Here is a 20819-nt window from a genome sequence, read left to right as displayed (position 1 = left end):
GCATGCCTAAACTTTTTGGGATCACCACCCCTTACCTACGGCAATGTGAGCACGTGTCAAAAGCACCAGTAAAGCCCTGTGGTGCTGTGGATGGATCAGCAGAACGGACACAGCACAACAACAGGATTTTTCATTTTCACTCGAGAACCTAAAAATCTCCAAAGCTTGCAAAAATCGAGCAATTATCATTATGCCCCATTTTATTCATGGAAAATCTGGCACGAGCTTTGAGGTCACTTGGCCAAGGTCACAAACTGCCACCAGCCTTCTGACTCTCATTTCCAGGCATTGCTTACTACAAAATAGTGACCTAGTAGTCGTAGACTTTGAGATAGTGCCAATCACGCATTTAAAACACTATACCAGCTAGTCCATCTGTATTTGGGGTTTTTGTCTTAATTTCCATGGCGGGAAATTAAAAACAAACATAACTTTTAACCCTTCAGATGCTGGTGCTTTCCAAACTGCCAGCAAAATTAATTCTTATGTGGGGTGCGTATACTGGTGCTTGCAGTCCTCAAAGGCTTAACCCAATTGACTCTGAAGGAACTGTGGCAGTCTTTCATAAATCCCTCCAAGATCAAAGGCTTCTTCTGTGCCATAACTGTCTATCACATCAGCTTTACTACCAAGTGCAGGCACTGAGGGCTTGGTCCTGCTGTTAGACACATGGGTGAGGATCGCCCTCTCTTGAACAAAACCACCCTCCTGCTTTGCGCCCAGGTACACAAGGGAAGTGACTTCAAAGGACACACTGTGGTTCATAGACACACAGCAAGAAGCTGCGCTACCCCCTCGTGTCATGTTCCAAATATCATTTTTCAGAAAGCTTGCGCTGTATCCACAGAAGGCGCTTTTTCCTCTGAGTTACCGCCTCAGACATTTTAACCTGATCCTTTCCCTCAAAGCTTCCATCCAGAATACCCAAAGCGATCGCTGCTGTAGTTGAAGAATTTGTTGGGGTCACATGATGGTTTGAAAGCTGTGGTTGAGATTAATAGCGTGTTACAATAAACACAGTGAATAATGCAAAGCACAGAAACGATGGAGGAGGAAGGGGAGGAGACATCTTCTGAGGCTATGCAGTTATTGGATGTGTAGTTTGAAAGAACACACAGGTCAGAGCGAGACTTCTGGCATCTTCTCCCTTACGAATTAATCACTGGTTCACAGTGGCCAGCAAATTTCAGCTTATAAATAAAGTTCGAAACCTCCAGGTCCTCGTTTTAAAATGGAGACATATGGCTTGAAAACAGCTAATGGAACAAGCCTTCCCGAAGTTTGAGCTCATTCCCAGCTGAGAGATCCATTTCACAGTAATAACGCAACGCAGCCACGAGAACACGAGCATCAAACTTCCTTCCTATATTTTATAATACTTCGCACTTCCACACCGGCTTTTATCTGGTGAATGGAAAAAGTTCTGATGAACATCAGCTATGACCTTTCAAAGTGCAGAAGACACAAAACCCTGCAGGAACTGACTCCTACAAGACCCTCTGCCTTACAGACATCATCAGAGATCACAGAATCATAGAATCATAGAGTCTTTTCAGTTGGAAGACACCTTCAGGATCATCGGGACCAACCATAATCTAACTCTAGCACTAAACCATGTCCCTAAGAGCCTCATCTAAATGCCTTTTAAACACCTCCAGAGATGGTGACTCCACCACTGCCCTGGGCAGTCTGTTCCAAAGCCTGACAACCCTTTCCGGGAAGAATTTTTTCCTACTATCCAATCTAAACCTCCCCTGGTGCAACTTGAGGCCATTTCCTCTCGTCCTATCACTTGCTACTTGGGAGAAGAGACCAACGCCCTCCATGCTAAAACCTCCTTTCAGGCAATTGCAGACAGCAAGAAGGTCTCCCCTCAGCTCTTGTTCTCCAGGATTAACAGCCCCAGTTCCCTCAACCATTCCTCATCAGACTTGTGCTCCAGACCCCTCACCAGCTTCGTCGCCTCCTCTGCACTCTCTCTAGTACCTCAATGTCCTTCTTATGATGAGGGGCCCAAAACTGAACACAGGATTCAAGGTGGGGCCTCATCAGTGCTGAGTACTGTGGTACAACCACTTCCCTAGTCCTGCTGGCCACACTATTCCTGGTACGAGCCAGGATGATGGCGGCTTCTTGGCCACCTGGGCACAAGCTGGCTCATGTTCAGCCATCTGTCAGTCGACACCCCCAGATCCCTCTCTGCCAGGCAGCTTTCCAGCCGCTCTTCCCCGAGCCTGGAGCGCTGCCTGGGGTTGTTGTGACCCAAGTGCAGGACCCGGCACTTGGCCTTGTTGAACCTCAGACAACTGGCCTCAGCCCAACGATCCAGCCGGTCCAGATCCCCCTGTATGGCCTTCCCACCCTCCAGCAGATCAACACTCCCACCCTACTTGGTGTCATCTGAAAACTTACTAAGGGTGCAAATGATGAGACATACCCAGAAAGAACAGGTTCAGTGCTGTGCACCCAGAAATCTGAAAAGATTTAGAAATAAGATAAACTTTCTCTCTGAAATCTGATGTCTGCAAGTCTGAAGCCATGAGTCCCTTTTTGTCTACTTGTTCACCATAGTGTAAACCATGAGTAGCTCCAGTAATATCACACAGATGAGGAAATAGTTTGGAAGAATACTGAAGCTAATGGCTTGCTATATCCATCTTCAATTTAAAATGGAGAAAACCGAGGTTTAGATTTTAGCTGAGAAGCCTATGGCAGAAACCAGAAGGCTGAATTTCCTGTTCTTGCTCCAGTCTCTGGACAACTCTGCTTTCAATGTTTTGTTCTTCTAAAGCCGCCCAGAAGCACTCTTTTCCACACAGAATCTGCTCTTTTGGGGGCTTTGTTTCATGTTAGTCACAAATCTCTCAGTATAACCTGAAGTAGACCGAAACACTGGCAGTCCTGCAGTGAAAAAGCATCTAATGGGCCATAAATTAATGTTTCATTTCCTTTAATAGTGTAATGATTAATTCCTTCTTCAGAGCAAGATTTTGTTGCACATTTGATAGTTACACTTTAAAGAAAGAAACAGGGTTTTTTAACATGGAAAAGGATCAAAGCCAGAATGCTGCTATTTTTGTTTGTGCTCTTGTAGCCTGACTCTTCAAAAAGATTTTTCTGCCCAATTTTGTAAAGAAAAAGGTAAAAAAAAATCCATCTCACATAAGACCTTGCACAGCTTGTCAAGTTTCAACCCACAGTGAATTTTTACTGCAAATATAAACCTCTGAAAGTAGGGGTTTCTAATGGAAATGCTGACATAACCTTAACTATACCAATGCTGCTGTAATGCTCAGGTTACCAGGAATATTTCTGCTGCCAATTCAGATTAACAGGTCTGAATGCATATAATTTGTTCCAGTTGTCTTTCCTCAGAGTGAGGCTCCTTTGTGCACACTTTCCAATGTGGCTTGCATTAAAAGAAAGGTGAAAAAAAAAAAAAAAGAAAAAACACCTACTCCTATGTAAATTCATATACACACTGATACGGTTTTATCACAGCTAAAAAGCTATAAATCTGCTTTAACTGATTCAGTGTGTTCCCTACTGGCCTGGAAAGGTGACTCATTTCATTGCTGCCCTTCACTGAATGTGACAATCGGAACTTTGCTTTGTTCTCTTCAGGATATTTATTCTTTGCAAAAAAAAAAAAAACCACCCCAACTTTCTGTGTATTCATATTATCCGCTCCTGACCAAACCTCCCCCAGGTTGAGCCAAAAGGATTTTAGCTGGGTCAGGATTTGACCCTTGTTACGCTACGAATCTAGTCCAAATGCCTCCCATCTATATTGGCGATAAGACTCTAGCTCTGTGGCAAATGATTTGCTTCTCACCTTTGGCTCATCCTGAAGCCAAACAACTGCCAGGTTAAACAAATACTCTCAGGATGCAAAGTGAAATCACGGGGTAAGAGCTTAAGTGACAGCACTTTTAGAGCTTCATGCCTTCCAAAAGATCTGCCGCTTGCACACTGAAATCTTTCTGACCTTTCCTGCTGGTAGGAAGAGTGAAATAAGAGGAACTAAAACTGAACAGCACGGCTCCACCACTAAGTGAACAGGAGCAGGAATAATACCTCACTCGATCCTCCTCATGTCTGCCAGTTTACAACTTTGTACTTGATTTTCTAAGAGGCAATGGCTGATGCTTGGGAATTCAAAACCTGAACTTTGTTGCCACCTTTAAAACAGAGCTAAATTTCGAAGAATGATTTGAGGGCAAATCTTCAAATATGCCAGTAAATTTTTGCATGGTTTCAGTGAGTTCAAGTAATGACCACGCTGAAAATCAAGCCAAAATGACCATATCGAGGTTCCTAATGAACCTCTCAGGCTCCTATGGATCCATAGTCAGCCACAGCAATTTCCACCACGAGTGGAAAAAGGAGAATCTCCTCAGGATGATCCAGATCCTGATGGCCTGAAATGCCTCTCTAACTAAATTGAAAGCTTATGATTAATATGTCTCTTGTTTAGTTTTCTGACTAAAATTAAAAGGGAGGAATTTAGGTCAGAGTTTCTCAGGTTGAACTCTAAACTTGTTCCCAAATTAGAGGATAAATTCAGTGAAAAATTATGTAAAACTGGTTTTCAAAATATTTTTTTCCAAGCATCTCTATTATTACTTTTTTTTTTTTAGTTGCCACTGTTTTTAAAAAGTGGCTTTTATTAAAGAATATTTTAAAACTGTTGCTAAATTAACATCTTTTTAAACCTTTCCTCTCCTTAATATGTGTTTTCCTGAACTTCTGAAATGTTGGGGGGGGGGGGAGTTGCTGTTAAAAAAGTTTCAATATGGAACACAACAATCCAAATAACATCTTTAATTTTTAAAAAGACACTTGAAAAATGATTGGCTATTTCTTCCTATTCCTCAGTTTCCCTTCTGTAATTATGAATTACTATTATGAGTAACACTGACTGCTAATGGACTCTGCAAATCTCTGATAAAGGATGCAGACTTTAATTGTTATTCTTACTTAACCCACTTACTCGAGTAGTAAAGAAAGAAGCAACAGAAAGCACTGTGCAAGTACAAAATGCAGCAAGATAATAGACCCTCTGTCCACAAGCCTTTTTGGAAAGAAAAAAAAAACCTTACGTAAAAGAAAATTGAATTTAATTGGGATTTATTATTAATTATTAGATGAGCAAAATATCAATTATTAAGATTACATTATCAAAGGTTCTTTTGCTCTCCTCAGTCAGATCCCTGAAAAATCTCCACTTCTAAGCAGCCTTACACGATACCATTCTTTCTTTGAAATGCTTTAATATTCTGTGTCTTTCGGGCTCCCCGCTGCAGTTTGATTTCCCTGTGACTTTCTGTTCCATTCTGGTGTTGTAAACACCTCACCCTGTGCTTGAGCAAGGCTCTGACAGGACAAGTCCCGTGGCTGAAGCGGGACCTGAAGATGAGAAGATGATGACGGAGATGAGATGCCTGATGCAAAGGAGGCTGACGCCAAGTTCAGCCTTTCTGCTGGTCACACCGGTCTGTAAACAGCAGTCTCTGTGTGCCAGACTATGCAGCGCCAAACACATCAAGGATACTAAAGAAAAGAACATACAAAGATTAAAAACTTCCAGCAGAAAGTGCCCTGTATTTCGGGAAGATTCTTTTTAGATACTGAGGGAATCCAGCCATAGCAGCACTAGCAGCAGATGATCTGGCCAGTTACTGTAAACTACCAGCAATCCACAGTTTATATCAAATTAAACTGTTTGACAAAACACCAAGAAGGCTGTAGCAGTCCTCATCAGCCTTTTTGTGAAGGATTTATCTTCATAAACCTAGGGCAAATAATTTAACAAAAAGGTGGAAAGTTCTGAAACATAGAAAAGGGAGGTAAATTATAAATGTTGATTGTCTTCAATAGCAGAAGGCTGATCATGAAAGATAAAAAAAAATCCTCAACAGAAAATAGGACACATTCTTTAGGTTCAGGAGGCCTAGACTGGTCCAATTCAGTTAGAACTGAGACTAAGATCTTAGGGAAACCCACTGCTTCAAATTGTCCAGCACTCCAAACAAAGAAAAAGTGTCAAAGACAGTACACAAATCTGCATTAATTCCCTGGACACTGATTTTGTTGGCCAAGTGGTTCACTCATGTAGATCCCACTAAGTATTAATAGAAGCATCACATTGTGGTTTTGGGGGCTTCTGGGGACAAACTGGTCCTGATATGGTGTGTTTGCCACTGAAATCAAGAATTCGCTGGAAGTCACACTTGTCTCCTAGGATCTGACCCTGGCATATTTATGTATGTACTGAAGACGTTTTTCTCCTCCTCCCTTCCACTGACAAGGCAAATCTGTGCCTGAGGTGCGGGCTGCATTGTCCGTGCTTCACACAACACCGAGCACCCCTCGAGGAATTCAAAGTCTAATAAATAACATAGAGAATCACGGGTACCTCCCATCTCTCTCTCTCCAGCAGCAATGTCACTTTGGGTGACTGGCAGCGTGACCCTCCGCTGCTGCTTTTTTGGTGAATAAACACCCTTAGCGGTAGCAAAGGAATAGGAATGGTTCAGTGGGGAGACACAAGAGTTGTTGGAATAGGGATGTATTTGAGGGAGAAGCCAAAGAAATTGGGGGGCACGTATTCAGAAGTGGGTGGCAAGACTCTAATAAAATGTATTAGTTCCTTCCTAGACAGATTTTAGTAGATGGTGCCTCCAGTGTCACCTAAGTGAAGTAATTTTTAGGACCAGAGCGTCAGTTTTAGATATTCTTACGAATTTCTGATGTATCCTTATTTCGGCAGGAATTAAATAAAGTCCATGCCCATGTCTCTGAAATTGTGTCTGAGAATATTAAAATGCTCAAAATGAGAAGTGATTTTGGATTTTGTGGCTCCCATCTGCAGCGGTTGTTTCAAATGTCTACATCCAGCCTTCCTGTCTGCCCGATACATCTTCGAGAATCACACCAGACCCCCCAAAATGACAAAAGCACGTTTCATATGGAATGCCTGCTCACCGATGAAAGAGCTGGAAGAAGTCAAGCACTTCGGCTTTGCCTAAGAGGCAACACGGTCAGCGTTCTCCAAAGAATTTAGATGTCAGCTTTCCACAGATTTAATCTATTTTTCAAAATCTGTTCTTTGTCACTCTGCACATCAGCCCCACCTGGGGGATAACAGCCATTTCCCTACCCCACAGCTGTGCTAAGCAGAGATGTACCTGCTAATGTCCCCAGTGCCACAGCTGAGGGATGTGGACAGCAATGCTCAGGCTGATGTGCTCTTCCTAAACACCATTCCCTGAAACGCTCCATTTTTTTTTTTACATTTATTTTTTGTGTTATTTACTGGTTCAAATGGAAGAGAGCTGCTGCCTGCAAGCCAGTCACCAACCTCTACATTCCTCTCCTTGGTCGGCGCTCATCCTCTCCCAGCCCATCAGCATCCCCCGACAATCCCACCATCTCATGCTTCTCCTCCCAAACCACTATCAGAACTAACGCGGACCAACGTGCTGAGCCAACGTGCCATTTGTCATTTCTTAAAACATTCAGATTAAAGATTTGAGGCATTCAGACAGTTTCGGCTTCTCATTGGTCATATACATATATACCTAGTATGTATACTGACTGATGAGAAACCTGAAGAACTAATCAGTGTTCCTGAATGTCCACCACGATACCCCAAGGCAGCCTACTTTTCAAATAGTGCTGAAATCCTCAAATCAGGAAACTTTAAGGTTTCTCAAAGGCAACAGCCTGAGGTGTTTGCGAGTTGAGGTTGTTTAGCCTGGAGAAGGGAAGGCCCTGTGTGGCTTTTCGATACTTAAAGGGGCCAATAAGAAAGATGGGGACAGACTTTTTATCAGGGCCTGTTGCGATAGGACAAGGGGTGATGGTTTTGAACTAAAGGAGGCCAGACGTGAGGAAGAAATTTTTTACAATGAGGGTGGTGAGACTCTGTCCCAGGTTGGCCAGAGAGGTGGTGGATGCCCCATCCCTGGAGACATGCCAGGCCAGGCTGGACGGGGCTCTGAGCAACCTGGTCTGAGTGAAGATGTCCCTGCTCATGGCAGGGGTGGCACTGGATGAGCTTGGGAGGTCCCTTCCAGCCCAAACCATTCTATGATTCTGTGAAATGGAGATGTTCACATCCTAGTTACTTTGGGTAATTTTAGGGAAAATAAATAATCTTCTGGAGTCGACATGTACAAAAAACAAAATCAAAAAGGTACAAGTCTGAAAAGCTTTTTTTTTCCTTGAAATTAAGTACCTGTTGATTGTATAGGTACAATAAAAACAGGGCTTTTTAATGTTCTAAGTTACTTCTACTTTATAAGTAAAAAAACCAAAACAATGGCTTGTAATACATCCAATACAAAATTAAAATCCCTAAAAGATGCCTACATAATTATCTACTTATTAGTTTGTCCCAGCCTTCATTTGAAAGTTTAGTTGGATATTTTCCTGGAAGTGTAGGAATAATATTATGGACATTAGTACCTTTCTGGAATGAAAGGAACTCAGAGAAAGAATAGCTTACTGTATCTTCAAAAAGTAGCATGTTTCTTAAGTTCCATGTGCATTATATTTGCAATTTACATGGGGATTTGTAACAGCGCTGCTGCTCCCTGGGTGTTACTTACTTTGGATGGACTTCTCTAAGGCTGAGTTTACACAGCTGTGGAAAGAAAACCTAGCCACAATCAATTAAAAAGTGCAACACAAATCCTTTGGACAGCATTCTCAGGCTGTCCTGCTGTTGAGACAGCTACTATTCTCCAAGAATGAGTGCTCTAACTGTATTAAACTCAGTCCTAACCAAAATAAGCTTTTACTAATTTTCACCATTTCAGGAACAGAGAGACCTGCCTTTGTCATTTAAAGTTTACGCTGACTAAGCCTCATAGAAACAAAACGTTAAAGAACTAAAGCAATTAAATCCATTTATGAGGTCAGAAGAGTCTCCGGGTTTTAGACATGATGGGCTTGTATGGTCTGTGCTTCTTATTCACGTGAACTCGCAGATTATGGGTTGATAGTTGACATAGTAAGTCACCTTTGTTTTGCACCTGATAGCAGAGTGACGCTGAGCTGAGCCTAACAGGTCACCAGTGTGCTGGCATTACCTGCACTTCTGATTACTGAACAACTCGAATAAGCACCCAAATGAGACCCCAGATGCCCTGTCTTTGTGCGGGACAGATTTATTACCAACCTGCTGAATCCTACACACAAAGGCGGCCTCAGGGAGTGCAGTATGTCTACAAGCCGATGCAAAAAGTGCTGAGAAAAAAAAGAGGATAAATAACCAGGCAGCTGAAAAGCCTAAAGTCTAACTAACCAGCACATCAATAATACAATAATGTCGTCAACCCACTGTGGACTCTGAACAATGCTTTTTCTGTTGTTCAGCTAATTAGCAAAAGAAGAGATTAAGGTGTTTAATCTCACTTGCTTTCTCTTTCTTCCCTCTTTTTACCTGGAGAGTGTGAATGTATGTGTTCATATATATTCCCTAAATGAACAAAGAGAACGTACATACATTTGATGTTGAAAACATGAGGTTGAGTGTGAGCTTGGCTTTATTTCCGAGAAAAGGGTCATCTACATGATTTCGGATTTCAATGTACTGCGACTGCAAGGAGTCCAATGCATGCGTGTGTGTTACAGGGTGGGAAGGGAGGGGGGAAGCTGAACAGAGGATATGAATTTTAAGCAGTTTCCTGAATGAATATGACACTGTATTTCCCCCTGCTCTCCTTAGGATGACAATTCAGAGGAGATAACCTTCTCCTTTGAAAAACCCTGAAGGGAAAGTTTGTTTTTACCATAACAAATGCAACAAAAGAAAAGAGGGAAGCTGGGAAGGGGGTGGGGGGGGACAAATTAAATGTCAAACTTTCTCTCCTTACTTGGAGATAACAGCATACTAGGAAACTTTCTTAGAAGCTTAACATAAATAGAGTTAAGCTGTTGCCAGCTGCAGTAAACCTCTCTCTCACCTTTCTTTCTCTCTTTCAAGATATCTTTGAATGCCTTCTCCTTAGTCATAAATCAGACCTGCGAGCAATTATCACTCAAGCCGGATGGCAGCGGCCTGAGTGGCCACTGCTATTCCACCACTGTAATCTGCACTTCATCAGGTTACACCACCCTTGATGAAATGTCACGGTTCTTCGCCAACGAGCGTTACCTCTCGGTTTGTGCCTCATTGTCTTTGCGGCCGAGCGCTGCGAACCTCGTTCCTCGTCTTGAAATGTGTTTGAGCGGCACGGTCCGTCTGGCAGGGCTGAGAACCCAACTGGGGAGTCTCAGAGCGTCCCAAAACCACGGAGTCGTGCTGCTGCCTCAAATACTTACCCTGAGAGCATCTCCCAGCCCCAATGAGGGAGATGTGGGCACTGACACCCTCCTCTGGCCTCTGAGGCCGAGCACACGGTGCTGACGCCGCCGTCACAACTCGCGACGAAACTCTTGGAGTTTTGGGCATTCCCTTTGCCATCCCTTGGGTGACAGGTTTGTGACAGCGGCGCCCTGCACCCCACCAGCCCCCCAGCTGCAAACCGCCGCCCTCACAGAGAGTGAGTTTGTCAGCCAGGAGGAAAAAAAGAACCAAAAAGAACCAACCCCCCCCCCCCGCTCAAAAAGCTCAAGAGGCTCCAACCTGCAGCTCAGGTGAAGCTCTGCACAGGTACCGCAGCGGGTGGCTCGTCCCTCACCACAGCCACCCAGCACAAACTGCATTTTTCAACCTTTACGAGGTGATTTTTTTTTTTCTCTCCCTTTTATCCCCCTCCCCATTTTTTCTTTTTTTTTTTTTTTTAATTAACAATATTCCCAAACCGGCACATCCGCGCCCCCAGCTGACCCCCATCCCCACGCACGGCTGTCAGACGAGCAAGAAAAGTAGGTAGAGAGAGAGAGAGAGAAGGAGTCACTCACCGTTGGCGGCGACACAGAGGTTTCCAGAGCCACTTTTAACTAAGAATGAATTAGGGACAAACTCTTCCTCAGAGTCAGAGTCCGCGGCCGGCTGGGCCGCGCCGTTGCCCAGCAACCGCCCCGGGCCCTCATTGGCCGGCGGCGAGGGGAGAGGGGAGGGGGACTGCTCGGGGGGGGTGGAGGAGGCGGACGAACAACGCAGGGGGGGACCTGAGGGGCACAAGCACACACGGACACACACAGAGAGAGAGAAAAGGAGGGGAGCGGGGTGGGGAACACAAAAATAAAAATAAAATAAACAACAACAAAAATGAGAAAACACAGAGAGACAAAAAAAGTTGAGCGGGGAGGTACGAGGGAAGGCCGCCCCCCCCCCCCCCCCGCTTCCACTCTCCCCCCGGTGCCCCAATGGGGCGGCCCGGACTGCGCGGATCTGCCCGCCGGCTGCGCTGAGGGGATCGCGCTTAAAACCCACATCCCCCGGTTTGGTTTTTTTTTTTTTTTTAAATAAAATCATGGCATAGTGAGCCCCTGGTGTGAAATACTCTTAATGTGACAAAGCAGGCATTCCCTGCCAACGCCGGGCTGCGTCGTACTGACGGAAAAGTTTCGCCCGACGTTCTGGCGAGGTGGATTATTTCAGATTCCGTGTGGAAACGGGTAACGACCGCTTCGCGGTTGGGTTTAACCATCCCCTCACGGAGTTTATAAGGCAAAACAGCCTGAAACCTGCTTCACGCAGAAAGGTGGGGGAAAAGCACACCGTAAATAATTAATTAATGGTTATCAGGGTCTTGTTCCGATCAGGTTTTTAAACGAAACTGGGAAACCAAAAACCCCAAACGGGTGAAAAAACGTGGAGGTCAGATCCGTGCAGTACATTAATAAAAACAAGGGGGAATATGAACACAGACATATAATAGGTTAAAATACAGGACAATGCATTTAAACATGAGCTTCTTGATACATTTGATCTGAAAGTCGTAATGATTAATCTCCCACTTTTTCCCAAATGCTGAAAAGTTATCATGCAAAATCCATCAAAATAAAAGAATAACAGCACAAGAAAACTAGCAAACTTAAAGAACGATCTGTTTGTGAAAAAAAACCCCACATTTGAAACATAACATAGCACGCGACATAGCCGTACAATATTTCTTACTAAACACAACATGAACACTTGAGGAAAGGACACAAACCCAAAACAATAAAGCAGGTTTAACATTTAAATCCCCCAAAGCTGATTCTGCTAAGTTCCTTTCCGCCTTGCTCATCAGTTTTGCTCATTATAAGCCCTTGGATCTCACCTCCCTGGCATAAGCAGATCTTATAAATTGCACCTTATAATCATAGCAGAAACTGGAGGTAAAGCTGGGGAACGGGGGAGAATTTAGGATGGTTCCTGTGCTCAGAGACACTGAAGTGACTGTGGTGACCCAAAGGAGAAGCCAACCTTGGTAAAGAGCCTACGCTTTTTTTGCATGAACTGCAGTCTGTGAGCCCTGTGTGTGTTTTGTTCCGATCAGCAGCGGAATTGTCCGGGTCTCCTTCCTTCTGACGGAGAAGTTCCTCCCGTAGGAATGCGGCTTTTAAGGAATCCGCAGCCCCACTTCACGCTCCCTGACCCTTTTTTACGGTGCCAAGGCTATAACCTTCCCATTGTGTTAACTACCAGTGGGAGAGACGGCAAAAATAGGAGCACGTGCAAGTGGGTGAGCGCAGCTTTCCCTGTCGCAGACCCTGACACGCAGATGGAGATTCAGCTGCAGCTCCGATGTGCTCTTGAAGGCACAAAATCTACTCTGCGTCATCCTCCTTGATGCAACGGAGATTTGATGAGCCCTGACGTGTAATAGAGTTTAAATCCTGACTTTGATTTGCTATGCATTTGTTACGAAACAGGTTAATATGTATTTTGAAGACTGTGTAGTCAGAGCCTGAATTCTAGCATGATGATGAGTGAAATGGAAAGAAAAGCATTAAACCTGTGTCTTCCTGTAGACCTGTTCAGCTTTCTAGTGTACTTTTTAACTGGAGGACACGTTTTTCCAGCTATTCAGAAAGACGAACTAGCTTAAAAAAATTATTTCAAGCCTCTGACTCGCCCAAAGACCAGTAAAAATGCATAAAAAGGAGCTTAATGGTATGACTATCCCTGACAAAATAAATGTGGGTGGTAAATGACAGGTGGCCCCCAATACTCTCCATGTGTTTTGGTCAAAGAGGATGCTTGGCATATCTATACGAGAAAGCTGTAGTCTAGACATAAAGACCAGGAGCAGAATGAGCTGAATTTGGAATCGTGACCCTAAAACCAAAATGCCAGTGGTTTTCTTAGCCCACATCAGAAACTTTCTGCCCTTTCTACGTGGCTGCAGGTTGAGTTGTTTGGTATGAGCTTTCCCCATTTCCCAGTATTGCGATAAAAGAGAAAGAGTGAAAAAAAAAATCAACCCAAAATCTCTTTAATGAAAACTTTGGCTTTTAATCAGCTGCACCATTGCAGAGTGCAGATGAGAAGTTCCTGTGGGCATTCATGGTCATTACGTGCGGTTCCAGCAGCGCATGAGCTGACCTTTACAAAGGAAGGTTCCCCAGGAATCGTGCATAATAACCATGTTATTGAGGGCTGCGCTGCTGTGAAGGGCACTGGCACATGTTCCCTGTTCCCTGGAAAATTCCCTTTTGGGCATGTGATATTGGGGTGGATGTAACAGATTTTACAAGCTGCTGGATGGAAGGTGTGCACTGGTCAGCCGTGCAGACAACATCCAGGTAAAATGCATGGGGAGCAAAGCAATACGATCCTTTTTAATCTAACAGCAACTCTATTTGTAAGATAAGGGTGTCTTAAGTTTTGGATCCTTTAAGAGAATTGCCTTCTTTTCTCTGCTTGGACAGAAAACCAAAAATTAAATCTGACCTTTTCACAAAAAATAAACCAAGAGAGAAACGAAGGATACAAATCGGTATCCTTCTCACACAAGTATCTCATTGAATTTACTGCGACTGCAGGTCCAAGTAAAACAAGCAGGATTCGGCCCATAAACTTTGATTCCAGCTGCCAGAGCAAAATTTCTAATTGATTAGTACAAAATGAATTTGCAGCAATACTGGGTTGCTATGGAACCTGAGCAAGTAGGCCAAGTCACTGTGTGGTATGTGCTGTTTCTCCTTCAAAAATACAAAACAGAAGGACTAGATAACACATTCATTATGCACACTCTTGCAATTTGGAAGCCAACTCAAAGAAAAACAAAACAGATTCCAAGTATGGGCCCCTTGGCATCAATTGGTAACAATCTTATATATCCGCTTGCAGTGAACAGTCAAAATTTTGTTCTTTGGACGTGAGGCAGGAATAATATAAGTTGAATGTCTCTGTATGAATGATACATTACTTGCGCATATTCAGAGGAAAACAGAACATAAACTCCTATTTTATCTATGTGCCGGTTTTTCAGATTAAGATTAAAAAAAAAATCAGGGGATGATATGTTACAGTCTCTGGTAGATTTATGAAAGTACTTAGGAAGCACAAACTTTGGAAATAGATTAACGCGAAGAGTCTGGGTCCCAGCTTAACCAAGGAACTCTGCAAAATTCAGGCAACCACTTTAAATTTAGGAAAGAGACAGACCAGAGCAGACTCCAGATAGTTAGGGGAAAGTAAGACAAACAATAAACATGCCTTCAGTTTATGCTACACATTTGGCTGTAATATTTAATACTCTGTGTTTCTAGAATTACTCTGTCTCTTGCAGGATTTGGCCTTCAGAGATCAAGAGCTGATTTAAAACAGGTGGATTCATGCTCATGTGCTGCCAGGAGTACAGAACATTCAAGGAGGTACTTTTAGATGAAGGACAGTAAATTGTTTCATAGACTATATCCAGTGGATTATACTCATATGTTTGCAATTTGTCCCAAAAGAGGTGAAAAAGATTGGATATGCAAACGCTGGCTTTTCACAGAACTGATACCACAAGGCAATGGGATTTAATAGTGTTTAATATACACAGAATGGTATTATCTGCAATCAATAAATCATTAATATCAGTTTTTTCCTATAGTACCTTCTGTGAAGCTTCAACCAAGAATCTTTAGGAGCTTTACAAGCATTGAGTATGTAAGCCCTGAAATACTGTTATCGGATGTGATGGGGTCTGTTATCAAATTGGCTGATAAAATTGGGTTGTCTTGGGAGCAGACTTGAACTTCTGACAGGTAAGGAAACTGAGGCACAGAGAGCTGAATAATTTGCTTCAAAATGCTATTGTTTCCTGTAGCTGCATACTGTCTGTCTAGCCACTGAAAAAGTCTAAAAGGCTGTTTGTCACACTCAGATAAGTTAAATTAGCAGAATTCCTACCATGAAGGAAGGATGGGGGGCAGACAGAAGTACTGTCATCGCAATTACCTCAGTACAGAAACTCCAGTAGGTCTCACCTAAGAACTTTTACATTAAGTCACTAAAAATGCTTAACCTTTATACAGCCTTAAAATATGAAACATTTCTAACAAAGGTGCTGGTGCACCAGTAATGCTAGGCATCGTTGCAAACAACATACATCACAACAGAGCTCTGGGCCTTTAAAATGAAGAGCACTGATGTGCATTGTGGGTTGACAGGAAGGCTGTGTAAGTGATAGCGGAGTGTATTATCCTGTCAAAAGAAAGAGAGTGTAAACAGATGCACTTCTTTTTTTTGTCTTCCCCTCACTTTGCACAGTGGTTTTGAGTGATTTTTATTGACATCCAAACTAAATCTTATTGATCTATATTAAAACCGTAGCTAGTCTTCTGCTGGAGAAAACCATGACCTGCTTACATGACAGCAACACTCAGGTACTCTGTCTGATCAAAGAATCACAGAATCACAGAATGTCAGGGATTGGAAGGGACCTCGAAAGCTCATCCAGTCCAATCCCCCCGCTGGAGCAGGAACACCCAGGTGAGGTTACACAGGAAGGTGTCCAGGCGGGTTGGAATGTCTGCAGAGAAGGAGACTCCACAACCTCCCTGGGCAGCCTGGTCCAGGCTCTGTCACCCTTACCATGAAGAAGTTTCTTCTCATATTTAAGTGGAACCTCTTGGGTTCCAGTTTGCACCCATTTTCCCTTGTCCTATCATTGGTTGTCACCGAGAAGAGCCTGGCTCCATCCTCCTGACACTCACCCTTTACATATTTATAAACAATGAGGTCACCCCTCAGTCTCCTCCAGCTCAACAGCCCCAGCTCCTCAGCCTTTCCTCACACGGGAGATGCTCCACTCCCTTTTGGCATCTTCGTTGCTCTGTGCTGGACTCTCTCCAGCAGTTCCCTGTCCTTCTGGAACCGAGTGGCCCAGAACTGGACACAATATTCCAGATGTGGTCTCACCAGGACAGAGTAGAGGGGCAGGAGAACCTCTCTGACCTACTGACCACCCCCCTTCTAATCCCCCCCAGGTCCCATTGGCATTCCTGGCCACAAGGGCCCAGTGCTGGCTCATGGTCACCCTGCTGTCCCCAGGACCCCCAGGTCCCTTTTCGCTGTGCTGCTCTCCAACAGGTAAGAAATCAATTAATAAGTAAATCTAAACCTCCGGCAATTTCATCGCACAGCATATCTGATGGATTAAAATGCCACAAGGGTGAAGCAGTGCTGCAAGGGTGAGAACTTCTGTGAAAGAGTCATATTCGAAAGGTGACAGGCAGTGTGGCCATCGGGACGTCCCCACGCAGCACCTCTGAGATTGCTGATGACATGGGGGACAAGGTGGGAAGGACAGTGCAGAATATCAAAGGTGGTGATTTGCTCCCCTGGTATTTCAGGGCATCAGGCATCCTGCTGGGTAGGGGAGGGGAGCAGGGGAATATCTGGCATTTTGCTTTTCAAGGTGAAGGGGAACATATTATTTGAAGACGAGCCCTGATTATCACACAATAAATGATGGCTTTCTTAGCATCCAGGAGCATCGTTCCTTCAGAGACAGGGAAAGAAGGAATTTTCCTAAAGAGACAAACAACATTCGTGCCTTTTTCATGGCAGCATATCGTGCCTTTCCTGTGGACAGCATAAAACACCTCTGGAAAAAGAGCAAGCTGAACTAGCTGTCTGGCAAAACATGTCAGTGAATCATAGGGGTAAGGAATTGTGGTGCAGATTTATTGCTGTTCTTTAACAATAGGTGGTCACGACATTGTTAGTTCAGCAGGGAGTATATATCTTGTGTTTAGAATTGATTAAAAAAGCAGTCTTGGGAAACTACTCTTAGTTATTTATATTTCCTGAATTTCCACCTGCACTTATGTTTATTTTATATAATTTAATTTCGTGTATTTGATTTATAGCTATGGAGCTAGAGGGGAAAATAAATGAAATAAAGGGGACAAATTAATATCATCGTAACAAGAAAAACCTGGGCAGCTGCCATGTCACCTGAATTAAGAAATGAGTAGTTGGGCCTCGAAAATGAGAAATAATCACATACCCTGTATGAAGACTGGCATATTGGGGAAAAAAGTGCCATGCAAGGTTAAGAAGGAATGAATAAATTCCCTTGGACTGAAGTGGAGTATGAAGAACATATGTTACATGGACTTCACCTGCTTCGTGGGTGATTTGTGTTACTTTTCCAAATTCTGCTTTTCCCCTTGCCTGTGCTATGAAGAGATGTAATGATTTTCTCTATCCCTTTGCCAGGATGGTGTATTTTCAGCGAAGGAAGTCACAAAATCACTGTCAGCAGGAGCGCAGGAACATTTTTGTTCATACAGGGGAGACCTTGTTTTGGGTGGAAAACTTCTAGAACGGTGATGGCTCTGTGAGGGACGATGTGATGCTGTGATATATAAAAGCACAACTGTATGCCTGTTATCTGCCTCCGTCCCAACACAGATCACAGAGTTTAGGTGGTTATTCCCCAAATGAAGCAGAAGGCAGAAAAGGACAAGAAATTACCCAGACCTCAGATCTCCTTTCCCCCAACTCCTGAGGTTGCTAACCTGACCCCAAACAGCAGAAAACAATTATCCACTGAGCAAGATGGAGAGGAGCAGGGAGGAAATTGTTCCCTTCTGAAATGCAGTTCCTCCAGGGCTCGGGGTGCTCTGGAGCAGCACAGCCGCCCTTATAATTTTTTACCAACACAAGAAAGTAATACAGCAGTTTTTCAGAAAATTACACGGGCAATTGCCTGGGCCGCATACTCAGCTTGCTCATTTGTAGACACAACAGTAGAAACAGATTGTGTAAGTTAGCTCCACGATTTCCTGAAATATCAGTCTCCAAGGCTGAGATTGTGCTGTTATTCAAAAGCACAAACAGGTAATGTAATTTCCAAATATATGGGGGATTGCTCGTGTATCTTCCAAAATCAAAGAAATAAGGATCAAGGAAGACAGACTGTCTTCTGATACAGTATAAACAATCCTAATCACCACAGAATATTTATATAATTCTTTGTGAAATATTTACGCGAGTAATTCACATCTAAAGTTTTGAGGAAAATGCAAGCCCCTAATTATGGATCAGCATTACAAAAGCTTGTGCAGCTTTATTCAAACCCAACTTGTAAAAGAACAATGTAATCAGTAGGAGGGCTGATGAGCTGCCCGTGAAATGGCCCCTCTCAATCTGACACAAATGCTCTGTCTGATCCAAGACACCCAATATAAACTATGAAGTTGTCTGCAAATGATTACATGCAAATCTCCTAAAAGGTCCATTTTCCTTTATTTGAACACCACACTGTAGGGTTTGTCGAAATTGCTTTCTCTAAGCTTAATGCTAACAAAAAAAGGTTTACACTAGCCTTGCAAAACTTTTCCTGATGTGCTTGGTCAAGGCAAAACGCCCTTTCATGTTTCTGTTACCCTCGCAGGGAAGAGTTATTATACATGGGCCATTGCAAGAGTTTTTCACCTGCTACAGCAAATAACATTTACACAAATATCTTGCAGGGTGGTTGGCCCTAATATTCTAAAATTAACTTCTGAAGTAATGCCAGTGGAGTCAAAACTGTGGAACACTAGTAACCAAGTAAAATTGCGTGACACTAGAGCCCACCTGCCAGGGAGCAAAACTAATTCATGCTATAGCCAAAGCACCAAAAAATCCACACACATGTTCAGCTCCAGGCCTGTAGGGATGGGTTTTACATACATTGCGTGTAAAACAGTACGTGGCGAAGCAAATTATGCTGTTGAGGAATAAAATGTGTATTTCCCTCTGTTAACTAGACAATCATGTAGGAACATATCTTGAAAAGAAAGAAGATTGCGGTTGTTAAGAGAAATATGCAACTTGTTTGGGGAAATGAAAGGATAATGCGACATTGTGCAGCACAGTCACTATAGGGTCTCCCTGCAGTCAGGGGAAGTGCAGCCTTGTCTTCCAGAGTCTTCTCCTGTCTGCAATTTCAGTCGGAGTGTCTTATTCGTTGATTACACGGGCATTGATTAAAGCGGCATGAACTCTGGGCTTAATGTTTGGAACCTACCTGAAGATAAGGCAATCTCCCTGAGACATTTTGTGCAGTGATATTTCGTTTTGCTCCATAATACCTAAGGCCCCATCATATGTGCAGACTTAACGCTTCCCGTCCACGGTCCTAGACAAAGGTGCTGTATGGTAGCGGTGGAAGTGGAGACTTAACACATAGGCAGCTGGAGATAAAAGTTGCAGTGGAGGAGAACTTTGAAGCCATGATATTTTATGCTTCTCTTGGGGAGAAACATAGTCTGCCTGGGTAAATACAGTCCAAGGAAAACATATGGTTGCAGATCTCTGGCGTGCGACAAAGGGGTATCAAAGTTATACTGCAGTGAGAATTCAACCCGTCTATCTGTAAGCTCTCTGGGGAGGAAATTTGGGGTGAGAGGAATGTTGCATGAATAAAGAGATTGTCTCTGTTCCTATTTTGCTTAAAATAACTTTTGGCTTTGGATTTCTGTGCTGCACAGAACTAATGAACTTACTTGTTTAGCCCCTTACACTTAGTGGGACAGTTTCCTCCTGATTCCACTCTTTATCCCCATGAGGGTTGGACACAGAATCACAGAATCACAGAATCACAGAATGTTAGGGATTGGAAGGGACCTCAAAAGATCATCTAGTCCAATCCCCCTGCCAGAGCAGGAAAACTTAGGTGAGGTTACACAGGAAGGCGTCCAGGCGGGTTTTGAATGTCTCCAGAGAAGGAGAATCCACAACCCCCCTGGGCAGCCTGTTCCAGTGTTCTGTCACCCTCACTGAGAAGAAGTTTCTTCTCACATTTAAGTGGAACCTCTTGTGTTCCAGCTTGGACCCATTACCCCTTGTCTTACTGTTGGTTGTCACCGAGAAGAGCCTAGCTCCATCCTCGTGACACCCACCCTTTATATATTTATAAACATTAATGAGGTCACCCCTCAGTCTCCTCTTCTCCAAGCTAAAGAGACCCAGCTCCCTCAGCCTTTCCTCATAAGGGAGATGCTCCACTCCCTTAATCATCTTTGTGGCCCTGCGCTGGACTCTCTCCAGCAGTTCCCTGTCCTTCTTGAACTGAGGGGCCCAGAACTGGACACAATATTCCAGATGAGGTCTCACCAGGGCAGAGTAGAGGGGAAGGAGAACCTCTCTGGACCTACTAACCACCCCCCTTCTAATACACCCCAGGATGCCATTGGCCTTCTTGGCCACAAGGGCACAGTGCTGGCTCATGGTCATCCTGCTGTCCACCAGGACCCCCAGGTCTCTTTCCCCTACACTGCTCTCTAATAGGTCATTCCCCAACCTGTACTGGAACCTGGGGTTGTTCCTGCCCAGATGCAAGACTCTACATTTCCCCTTGTTATATTTCATTAAATTTTTCCCCGCCCAACTCTCTAGCCTGTCCAGGTCTCGCTGGATGGCAGCACAGCCCTCTGGCGTGTCAGCC

The 20819-nt window shown here is 43.8% G+C and overlaps 1 protein-coding gene across 1 annotated transcript in view; it reads right to left on the bottom strand.

Moving 5' to 3' along the window:
* The window catches only part of TENM4 (teneurin transmembrane protein 4), a 627658-nt gene that overhangs the window by 267857 nt on the left and 338982 nt on the right, over positions 1-20819 (bottom strand). Inside the window, exon 6 of the mRNA XM_065629610.1 lies at positions 10915-11124. Coding sequence (XP_065485682.1) covers positions 10915-11124 — 210 coding nt within the window. The remainder of the gene's footprint in view (positions 1-10914; positions 11125-20819) is intronic.

Source organism: Caloenas nicobarica, chromosome 1, assembly GCF_036013445.1.
Source record: "Caloenas nicobarica isolate bCalNic1 chromosome 1, bCalNic1.hap1, whole genome shotgun sequence".
NCBI lineage: Eukaryota > Metazoa > Chordata > Aves > Columbiformes > Columbidae > Caloenas > Caloenas nicobarica.
Note: the sequence above shows the minus strand (reverse complement) of the source record. Positions and strands in the feature narration are given on the sequence as shown.